The 12,344-nt window shown below is 35.8% G+C and overlaps 1 protein-coding gene across 1 annotated transcript in view; it reads right to left on the bottom strand.

Annotated features, from left to right (window-relative positions):
• The window catches only part of cfap299 (cilia and flagella associated protein 299), a 63,950-nt gene extending 54,777 nt beyond the window's left edge, over positions 1–9,173 (bottom strand). Inside the window, exons 1-2 of the mRNA XM_046841899.1 lie at positions 8,996–9,173; positions 5,810–5,940 (exon numbers count right to left, since the gene is read on the bottom strand). Of these exons, the coding sequence (XP_046697855.1) occupies positions 5,810–5,940; positions 8,996–9,106 (242 nt within the window). The 5' untranslated portion in view covers positions 9,107–9,173. The remainder of the gene's footprint in view (positions 1–5,809; positions 5,941–8,995) is intronic.
• Between the last annotated feature and the right edge of the window lie 3,171 nt (positions 9,174–12,344).

Here is a 12,344-nt window from a genome sequence, read left to right as displayed (position 1 = left end):
AAGGTACCCTGTAAATGAGTCCCACAGCTGTCATACATTTAGACACAAGAGATATTTAATAACATAATCCTTGTTGTTTTTTCCCTGTACCTACTGATTTGCATTTAAAAACACGTAACTAAAGGTTTGCTGTCATGTTTTAACATAGGCACCAGTTAATTCTTTGTCTTTTTTTTTTCCACGGAATAATTTATACCTCATTTTAACGATATACATTTGTAACTTTTTTCTTTTTCAAATTAAATGAGTTTCGGATAGAAATCTGACACAGTTCCAATGCATAAGCAGTCCAAAGAGCAAAATAAATTATATAATGTGTCACTCTTTACTTAATTTTTGACAGATGATTGAATACTTTCAGACAGGAAGTATGAACTCGCCTATCCATTTTGGTGTGTCTCTTTAATGAATCTTATATACTTATTATGATTGATTACTATTAAAGACCTAAACATGACTATAGCATATACTAAGTAGCTGTATTCCTCCATTACAGAAAACCATGGGATATTACATTAATCTGCTTTGCACATGTTGGCTTTGTGGGTTTAAGCCTCATCAACTTGTAAGGGCTTCTAATCATACTCTAGCTTGGTGGCCATTTACCACACTGTGACATAAAAGCACCATAAATCCCAGTCATCTGAGTAACCAGTCTGACCATGACAATAAGAAGCACCTCAGTTCTCTTTGCAAGTTTGTGAATAATAATAATAATAATAATAATAATAATAATAATAATAAAAGATTAATTGAGAAGCTGTAGACTGCACATTAAGTTTAATGGATCCAAAAATTAAGAAACATGCTAAATTAGTGTCATTTGTATTATGCCACCAGTTTCTAAATTAACTCACAGTGCATCACTTTCTTCATGGCTCATTTCAGTGAAGGCTGAAAAAAGTAAAGGAAATAAGCAAAAGAAAGGATCACTGCTATTTGTTGAATAGCAGACAAAGAAAAAAATCCAGCTATGGAACTTGGGGAAAAAACCTTAACACAATATGAAAATACTGAAATATTAAATTGTAAATTGTGGAATTGTACCATATTCAGTCATTTGATGCATTGATAGTTTTTTAGTACCAGTATCCCATGAAATAACAATGAAAACCTGATTGGTGGTCCACTTCAAGTTTTATTCAAGAAATCATTTAACATAACAGCTAGCGGAATTCATCATATACATCCAACATTTGCATTTGTCAAACTACAAAGTGGATGATAGTAATGTCGATTGTCTTTGCTGTATAGAGATATAATGTAAAAAACATTTCCACCTCTGCTCTGGGATATTAGAGGCCAGCTTATGAGTCATCACACATCATAGGCCTTGGAGTGTAATGTAAAGGATTAAGATGAATATGGTGCCTACCTCTGCGTGGTCACTAACCACTGTAACAGTTCCTAATAAAAATGGTTTACTAAGAAGTCCAGAGTGGGTGGGTGGGTGGAAAAAGCGCTGCACCGCTCCGCCAACTTGGATCCCTCTTCGAATAATGCCGCTTACATGACAAATGGGACGCAGCGAGGAAATGGTTAATAGCAGAACAAGCAAACAGATGGTTTCATTATGGCCATAACAGAAATTCAGCTCGGCTCTTGTTGAATCTGGTTAGAATTGGTTTGGTGACCGTTTTTAGAACATATTTGTCCTGAGTGAGCACTAATTATGTTTCTTAATCTCGAAGCTGATATGGACTCAATGAAGATTAATCAGTTACAAAAACAGACTAAATGAAACCATCTTTAATTCTTGACAACACAGTCGTTACATGTGGTGATGAAAATGATCACAAGCACACAGAGCCAGATGATTTCAGGACAGAGCTATGGTCTGGTCATCTGGCAATCTGGTTTGTAGTAATTAAAAAAAAAGTCTGATAAATGCAATCTTCTTAATTAAAGCCCATTGAATAGCACAACTAGAGTCTTTTTAAAACAATAGTGTTTCAGGGATTCATTTGCTTAAGTGCTAATGTGAATCATACAAATGTTCTAGAGCCAGTTTTTGAGTCATGTGGTGCACAAGTACAGAATGGCGCTTCTGAAAGAAAGCACTAAGTAGGTTTTTAGTGCCAACATTATTAAAAATCCATCCAAGTCTGACAAGTGCTCCTAATGTAAATGTGCTAAACAAGGTTCAGTACATTTTAATTTCCTTTACCAAACTGTAAATCGTAGATGACATGACCTCCCGTGTTCTTCATCAAACAAATTTGAGTTGTAGTGCTAGTTACGTGACAAGAGCTCCATCACACAAAAATGAACTTGTTATCCTTCAAGCCTCTGGTTTGAGCCACACATGTGCCGAGCTAATTTCTGCACCGCCAAGTTTCATTCGAAACAGCTCATAGCACGTTCACAGCTATCAACCGCATTCAAGACACATGCGCATACACAATTTTAAAAAGAACATTTGTTCCAGATTGCCTTGATGCATTGCAAATCTATCAAGGAAGCGGCTTTTGCCAATTTTTGAATTCTTTTTCAACGCTAACAAGCTGAATGAGAGACCTGGCATTTAAGCCCAGTGAATACAGATATTTGTTCAGCTGATTTATATACAGTTCCATTCAACAGGAACACTCAGTAATGAAAGGTGGGAAAAGACTTTTATCCAACACACACAATTAATTTTTGCTCAAACGGGTCCATTATTCTATTCTGAAGAACATATATGGTCATAATTGGTGGCTCTTTTACATATTTACCCTTCTCAAAAGAACTAGTTGGGCTCAATAACAATGATAAATAATAGTTTACTTAAAAAGGTATTACTATAAAACCTTTTTGTACATAATTTGTAGTTTTGTGTTTTGATTGTAAAAAGAATTCTAAAAGGAAAAAAATGTTATATATATATATATATATATATATATATATATATATATATATATATATATATATATAAAATCTATATGCAATGTATACAATACAGAAGAAAGAAACCTACAAACAACTTGTATGGCGTGCGTTATAAGCAGAGACGTCACACAAGAACCACGATACAAGAGATGATATTTCAGTTTTTAATATTTTCAGAAACCTTTGTTATATTGGTTCTAAAAGTGGAGCAGTGCTAAATAATTTTGGAATTGTTCCACTTTAGTAAAAAATGTACAGCATACGCCTCATGTTGACCTAGCCATTGATGCCAGGAACCACTGAACACCATGGCATCTTCGTACAGGCTTGCTCCTCTATGCCCTGAAAACACAGGGTCCAATTTCAGCCTATGCAGACGAGAGATTAACACTCGATGCATGTGTACAGTGTATGTTCGTTGCACAGTTTTACTTGGCCGAGGAAAGATGGCTCCTCCGGCCATTGAGGTAGAAAGACTAGAATTTTGCGGAGGCCTTTTTTGGAAAGAGCAAAACAATGGACAAAGAGCATGACTGTGGTAGCTTGCTGCAAGGAAATAAGTGCCCGTTACGGGCACATAAGGTCATGACATCTGCTGACATTTACTGCTGGGAGCTGGCCAAGTTGCGGGTTTTGGGGCTCATTCCAATATCTCATATCAGTACAACGTTAAACCACCATGCCTCTTCTTGGCACATTGAGACCTGCATGACCCTGCGCTGTTTTTGATCCGAGGCCAGCAGTGGTAGATTTGTGAAGATACTGTGAATTGTAAACGTGAAGATTGGGCTCCGAGTTGATTTTCTAGTCTAGATACTGTGTGTTAATCTAAACATTATGCCAATTACAATATGCACAGTGATTTTGACTGTGTACTTTTTAGAGTCATATACAGATAGGTTCCAATTATGACACTTTAAATCTGGATTATTGAAAATACTTTTTAGTTTATTTGGTTCATTTGTATTTGTCACTGAAAACCACAGAAAAAGAAAGAGAAAAGAGAGAGACCTAGCAAAGGGAGGCTGACTCATTCAAACAGTCCCTGGCCTCCATTTAATCACACAAAGGAAACCTTGAGTTTACTGTTGTCCTTGATTCAATGCAGTCATAACTAAATGCAGAACCTCTTTTCACCCGAACAGCCATCATTCATTCAGGCATCTCTTTCATTCACATTTTCTTCATTGGGGCGGAGGTTTGAGTTTCACACAAGTCCTCGCTAAGCAAAATCCCTTCGTTTGTTCGTCTCACACTTTGCTGGCAAGATACCTCCACGGAAAGCTGTCAAATGGAGCATGTTATATACTAGCCTTTAGCAGGGTAACAAAAGGGCAACATCTGATTAGCATTCACTGCACAATCTCCCTCTTCCCTTAGTATTTTATTACCACAGGTGCAAGGGCATTCATTGATCAGATGCACGCTATGGGCAAAGCTTATCCTAATTGAAAACAGCTCTATTTATACACCTGCAGGCACTAAAGCTTTCTGAGAATGTGAGGGCTTGCAGAAAAGAAAGAGAAAGGGGAAGGAAAAGAGTGTGGAGAGTTATAGAGACGAGCAAATCTTACGCAGAAGACGAGAGAAACACCGCTTGTGAAAAAAACAGCAGCTCTTGGAAAAGCTCAATGTGATGAAAACGTCCTGTTACTGGCCGACTCATAAAACTTGCTTATGCACAGCTTATTTCTGCTGTGTCTGGTTGCAAAAAAATTAATAAATGTAAAATAAAAAATAAGATACACTGCTCAATGTGTCAGTTAATATTAAGACTGTATATTATGCAACATATTGTTCAGCTTGATCTTAGTATAAATGTCACAATAGGGCTGTACATTGGTATTTCGCTCTATTTAGCAACAAACAGAGTTGAGACACACATCGGTACTGCACCACCCTTTTTAATTGTGCAGAGGGTCATTCTCTGTGCGGTTCCCAAATCTCTAATTACAAGGTGCATTCTATTAGCCTTAACAACATAACCATGGGTTTTCATAGATAAAAGGAATGCCCACTGGGACAAACGGTGGTCTAATTAGATAAAGTTTAAAACAGCCTTGTATTGACTGCCATCCATTGGATGCGAAAGTAAAATATGATTATGTTGGGCTAAAGAAAAAGCAATTGCAGCTAAATGTTTTTAATATATGGTGTCTTCCAAGTTCAGGTGATTTATACATTAAATCAAGATCAGCACTTTGACCACAGATAAACCTGGAATAGAAAGAAGCCCTTTGATTGCTTTTCCTCTGCTTGTAACTTTATTTTCAGCAAAAGTTTTTTTTTTTTTTCAATCAGCATTTTGAATTTGATGTATTACCTTACTTAAGCTGAAACCAAGAATGTCTAACCATGTTTTAGTAGGGTCGAATGCCAAAGAGACACGTCTACAGGTGGTTTAGGCAGGGGAGCTGGCCGCAAGCAGCCAGAGAAAACACAAATATAGTGCTCCAAAAATGTTTCCTGAAGACCGACCACACCAACTATGCAATCATTGCTGAGTGCGAGTCCAAGTTTACGGCATCCCAAAACTCCCACAAACACACAGAAAGTACTGCTTTAACTCTCATCCCAGTCCAGGCAACAAAGTCCTAGAATATCACACGAGACTCATCCGGTGACATTTTTTGGCGCATGCCTTCATATAGCACAACGCAAACTGAGATAAACTCTTTAAATTTGTCGTTTCATTCAACCTGATAGTAAAAATTAACCAACAGGGCTGCAGAATTCATTATTTTGTTTTGATTTTTATTTTGGACTTGCAGCAGACGTAATCGGCTGACATTATGCTGTTAGTCAATCCATTGTCCTTGAAATGTTGAATAAACATGTTACTTATGGACTTACTGGAAAACACATTGGCAAATGTGCACTTTCAAGGTCACACAATGGTGTGAAGATCATCCCTCGCTGCGGTCAACACACATTAACTTACTTTTGCTCACTCCGTTTGGAGAGCCTGGAGGCCTGAGCAGCTGCTTTCCTGCTCTCGAATTCCTCTCTCTTCAAGACCTCGCCAGTGCCCCTGAGGCCCAGCTCCACCACCTGGCGAGCCAACTTCTCATCCTGAAAGAGCAATAATCGGATCTGGTGAGTTCTGCACAGGCCAGAAGGGGGTGCTTTCAACAAAATGAAAAACAGTGATCAAGTATTACCTACGTTATACCAATGCATTACAAATTTCACTTTGCAGGTAAATATAGTAACTGCTAGTCTGCAGTAGGTTGGTGCTAGTTTAGTGTAGCTGGATATAGATTGGTGTTAAAACATCATCCTCAAAACACACCATGGCTTTCTGGATCAAGGATTTCGGTCGCATGTCAGTGAGTCGATTCAACATGGATCATGCAATAGCCACATGACTTAGAAAGACTTCCTGGGCCTTCAAACAAAATGTCTGCTTTTATGTGGCCATGGGGAAATGAGCTGGTGAAGCCGGACTGGTTAGGAAGGAGCAGCAATGTGGGGGGAAAAAGTGGAAGCTCTTAATTTAAATTTAAAGGCAGCTAAATTGTTTCAAGCATTTTGAGGTGGCAAAGGTGGAGACTTATTCTTTTCATGAAGACCGCTGTGATCATTTAGAAATCTTAAGAAATTATAAACTAGTAAACATAGCAGCATGTGTTAAGTGGAATCAAAGGAGTGAAATAGTTACCAAATATTATTATAAGAAAACAATTGGTTTTTAATAATAATTAAAAAGATATATATATATCTTGACAAGCTGCAAAGTCACTGTAAAAAGCAATTCACACCCTTGAAGATCAGGGTATATTCATCCTACAGTATCATGCAAATGTAAATAAGATGAAGCCTCCTAAAAAAACTTCCCGAACCATGATTAGTAAATAACACTACATCCCAGAGCTGTGTTTTTACCATGGCCTTTGAGAGGAAAATCAACAGAGATAGAAGTTGCAAAACTCACTGATTGTTACAGTATGCTGGCACTGGAGACCCCTTCCATAAATGTTAACTAAACGACTCTTCACAGAAACTTCACCATATAAACAATGTTAAAAAAAGAAATAAATGAAAATAAGAAAATGTTTTTTTATATACTGTATATATTTGCGGCATTTATATTATATTTGTGGCATTATATGCTTATTATTAGCTGTAAATTGGGAACATCTGCCCCACAATCCTCTGTGTTATTTGTTCCTATAGAAACGAATGTTTTCGAACAAGTGCGAACAACAAACTTGAAAGGTCCCTTGCAGCCTACCACTACTGTCCGAGCTGCTATTATTCAAGCTTTTCTGACCAATCAGATTTGAGAATTTAACAGCACTGTGGTATAAAAGTTTATAATACACTTGTGAGTTATTGACAGCTAATTAACTAAATAAAGGCTCATTTAAATAAAGTTCCATATTGGATGGTTGACTTGGAATAACAACAAGAGTCACTGCTGTGAATACCTGAAACCATAAACTTTATGACGCACACATTTCTGCAACCAAAAATGAGCCATGGCAATGAAAAATGATCCCTAACATGTGTCTGAAACCGTCCCCTTGGGGTAATCATAGTTAACAAAACACATAATGAGTTCACTATTGCGGACAATTCCTTCACCTAATGTTTGAATTATTTATAAACCTCATCTCCTGAGCACCACATTAACAAATCCCAAGTAAGCAAGCAGTCAGACGGAAAAATGTTATTTGGAAATCCGACTTGGGTCCTTGGGGGGTCCAGAGAGAATGTTTCCAGGATTCATACCAGGCAGAAGTACCTGCAACGCTTGGATGAAGTAGATGACAGAGCAAGGGAGAGCACTAAATTGTAACCTTATGTAATGATATTGTTAGATTATGCAACCCCTGTATATGACCACAGCAATGCAGTGAGCCATAAAATCTTATTAAAGGATCACATACCTAACTTGAAGAAAATTACGGACTACATATTAACAAAAGAACGTCTTTTATATATTACATTTTCTTCCCTGAATTATGATTCTAGATAGCATTGATTATTAACACTTTTATTCAAAGAAAATTTGTGTCCAGAGTTCAATTGAACAATTCGAGGATTTGTTGGTCTAAGTTTACTTTTATCTCAAACGTGGTTCAACACATAATTTATTTTGTATTCAGCAAATACATTAACTTCTTATGAAAAGCTTGACCTAAGATTATGCCTGACTGTCTGCTGTGATGGATTTGACAGTGAAGGTAAAAAAGCAAAAAATTATTATGAGCATTATGCTCACTATAGATCATTTGTACTCTTAGCTTTTGAGTGAAAAAAAGCTACTTAAAGGACACAAACACTTAAAGGAATTCTTTTGTTGTGTTTGTTTGGAAACCTAAAACCTATGTAAATTGAATCCTGTATTTTAATTTGAATTAAAAGTAATGGAATGACAGGAAGTTTTCTTAGTTTACTATAAAACTAAATACAGGATTAATTAATTGCACCATTGCAATCATGATTTTTTTTTAATACAAATTTTAGGTTAAAAATGTTTGGTTTAATCTTTATTTAGATGTTTTGTAACAGACAATTAAAATAATCTTGAAAACATTTTTTTATCGTTTGCACATATTATTACATACTTATGTATTTTATATTATTAGATTAATAATTGTATTATATTTAACAACACATATTTAACAACACTCACAATTAATAGATTTGCTTATGGGTGATTTGTATCATATTGTTCACATATAATTTTGTATCTTGGCCCATATATAGATATATAGCATTTACAATTAGTGTAATTTGCATCATATAATGGACCCCAAACATGGCTATATAAGTGAACTCCAAACACTATTTATGATGTCATAAATTAGACACCATATATGGTAATTTCCGCACTTCCTTTTATGGGCGCACAGTAAATTAAATCTACAACACTTTAATGGCGCCATCTAGCGGTATAATAGACTAAATGCGTTGCTCACTTAATAATCACTGTAGATTAAATACATTCGATCAAACTAGGACTTTATTACCAGCACTGTCTACAAACCTACAGTTAGTACTGAATTAATTTTTTACATTTTTATTATGCTTTTTTATTTTACTAAACAAGAACGCCATATTGGCGTTGCAACTTGGGCTATAAAAGGAAATGAAAGAAAACCGAAATGTTTACATTTACCTCGAGGTAATAAAGGTCTAACGGCGTTATCTTAGAGTCTAAATAGTCGTCGTAAGTAAGAAATTCATCTAGAGTTCCGTCTAAATCCGCTTTAACGCCGTCTTTCTCCATTTTGTTTGGCAAGGTGGTAGAGACAGATGATTTCCATAGCAACGGGGCCACGTGACCGGATAGGTTTCCCAAAACTCGAGAACAGCAACCATTTACGTAGTGCAAAAGTTTTTACTTGAATTTTACTTGAAAAATGAATTTTTCCTGTGCCATTACAATAAAAATAAAAACTATAAGAATAAGGAAAATACAATAATAAATTAATAAATAAAGACATAGACTGTACAATTTGTAGGGTATGTAAAAGTGAGGTGGTGCAAATGATAATAATTTCATAATATAAACAAGGGTGCAGGGTTGTTAGTGTTAAATAACAGTGTGGAGTTTATATTTATGGAGACAGATAAGAGATGATGGCGATTCCTGGGTATTGTTGGTGAGGTCAGTTGTGAATATATTTATTAATTGATTTAATTGTTTGTTTGTATACATTTACAAAATGTAAAGTGGGTGAACAGATTTAAAATCCAAATTAAATCAGTATTTGGTGTGACCACCCTTTTATTTTTTAGCTCTTACTTTTGCACACTTTGTACACTTGCACAAAGTCCAGGATTTTGTCTAAACAGAGTCAGGTGTATGATTAACCAATTATACCAAGCAGTTGCTACTGATCATCAATTTCATATGTAGGTTTAAACACAGTCATTAACTGAAACAGAAACAGCTGTGTAAGAGGCTCTGCTACTAAGGTGAGTTTGTGGAAGACAGTTTTATGTCACAGGTCCTACACAATGTCAAGACTTAGCACAGAAACAAGACACAATGTAGTTACATGCCTCAGTATAAACATGCAATGTTGTGCAGCGTAGATGCAGTGGTCGGCCAAGAAAACTTAATGCAGCAAATGAAAGACACATCATGCTTACTTACCTCAGAGCTCAAACATAAGTGATAACGACAATGTTTTATATTTAACTCTGCAGTATGTCCCAGCACGATTTAGTGTCATATTAATAAGCAACCCAAAGCTGAAATAATAAAAATATTAAAAAAATATCTGTACTTCATTATGTATGGATAGGGTCGAGGTAGACATGTATGCAGAGTCAATTTTCACATTCAGGTTACAAATGGTTACGTTAAAACTGCATTTTTGGTTGTAGCTTTTCTTATCACTTTATTCTTGACATCAAATAAAATCTCTTTTTTTGTTTTCCTAATGAACTTTGTATAAGATCACAACCTTGTTTAAGATCACATTACAGTTGCTGCCCCCTTACACTTATAAGATTGATGTCCTTTCTAATACACTTATGTAGGGAATGTTGTAGGTGTTCATATGTTCTTCTTCAGTGGTATGTTGAATATTGTGAATGACTCAAATTAGACAAAAACTTGTGCTGAACTGTGCTGAAAGTCAAAGAAAATATCCAGTGTGCATTATGTCACTTATGTAAGAGTATACAAAACTACATTCCTAGAATGGTTACTTAAAATATATACAGTATATGCAAATAACAACTGTATAACACATGTACAGGCTATTTCCCTGTACCAGGATTGCATAAATCATATCATATCATAACATAACTTTAGTTTTAAAACATTTTTGTGACTCCCATAGAATATTGCTGTATTTTATGCAATGGTCATAAAATGAATTGTGAAGCTTCTATTGCATTTTAGAATGCAATATATTAAAACATTACATTATTAATACTGTGATGAACTAATGTCCCCTCAAGATTGCATTTCTGCCTCTTGTTCACAGTGAATCAAATCTGTTCAGAAAGAAAAAAGATGTGTACGATACACTTTACAAAAAATTCTAAATATAGTATAAAGCAATTTTTTTAAGTTAAGCTAGTATGTGTATAATCTAAATACCAAATAACTAGCTCAACAAAACAGTCATGCTCATCCCTGTGTTTTTTCCTACATTCCTGTAGCCCTATATAGTGATTCAAGAGAACACAAGGCTTTTCATCTTGCACAGGCTAAGATATAAAAAAAAGCATTGCAATTAAGAAGACATATGATGTCATACAGTGCGTTTGTTGCAGTATATCTCGTAAAACATCTTAGTTTGACCATAGCAAACCAGCAAAACATAATCATCTGCTCTTTAATCATAGCTGTATGAATTCCAGTGACTACCAGTAAGAACCACCATGGATGAGGTATGGTCTATGATTTTAAAGATGGTTAATGATAGCTAAATGAGTTAGGACTCAGTAGATACATTTAGACTATCTGGACAAAAGTACTGGGACTCATGTCCATTCCAGCCTTATGTGGTTCAAGCCTGGATAAATGGGGAGGGTTGCATTAGGAAGGGCATCCAGCATAAAAACATGTACCAAATCAAACATGCGGATGATCTGCTGTGGCGCCCCTTAATGGAAGAAGCCAAAAGAAAGTTTTAGTGTATAAAAACCCAGTTGCTGTTACTGGGCACAGCAGGTTCTCCAGCCCTTTTTTTTTGTCAATTGTGCCCTCTAGTGGTTTTTAAGCTGTTACAAGATTGAGATGGAAGCAGTAAAAAGTTTGTCATGATTACTCTTGTCCCTTTTCATTTAATCTCCTTGTGAGTATTAAAACCTGCACAGAAGAGCCGTTGAGGATGCGGACGTCCAGGATGAGAACTAAGAGGGTTCAAAGTTCATGGTTTTGGTCATTTCTGCCTCAAGAAAAAATCCTCAGTAGTTAGGTGTCAACAGCACACTACAGAGTCATACTCATTACAAACGTTATCACATTAAAGTGCTGTGTAAGCAAAACTTATGGATATGTTCCCAAATCATTTAAAAATAATTTGATTGTGATTTGGAATAATTACTCTGTTTACACTGAACTACACAGTTCACACCAAACAGCATATCTATGTTTAGATGTTGTTAGTCCAAATTCACATCCTTCTCCTGCTCAACACAGAAGGGAACTAGATTTGTTTATTCAGGGAACATTTTCCACTTCTCAAATCCAGGTTTGCTGATGCCGTGGCCACCAGAGACAATCTGGAAAATGGAGAAATCTGCACCTCTATGTTTAAACTGGATTGGTTTTGCCTTGTTGTAGCCTAACTTTTTGTTGATGAAATAATTCTTACTGTCATCATGCATAGGATCTGTAGGGAACTAGCATGCACAATGGCAAATAACAAAGCCACATTCAAAATCCCCAAACTTATTTGACTAAACTTGACACTTTAAATAGAATACCTGACAAATTTAAAATAAATGATCATTGATCATCAAATGCTCAAAGCATCAAATGCTGGATAATTTGTGCAACC

Source organism: Silurus meridionalis, chromosome 27, assembly GCF_014805685.1.
Source record: "Silurus meridionalis isolate SWU-2019-XX chromosome 27, ASM1480568v1, whole genome shotgun sequence".
Lineage (NCBI taxonomy): Eukaryota > Metazoa > Chordata > Actinopteri > Siluriformes > Siluridae > Silurus > Silurus meridionalis.
This window is presented reverse-complemented; position numbering and strand designations above follow the sequence as displayed.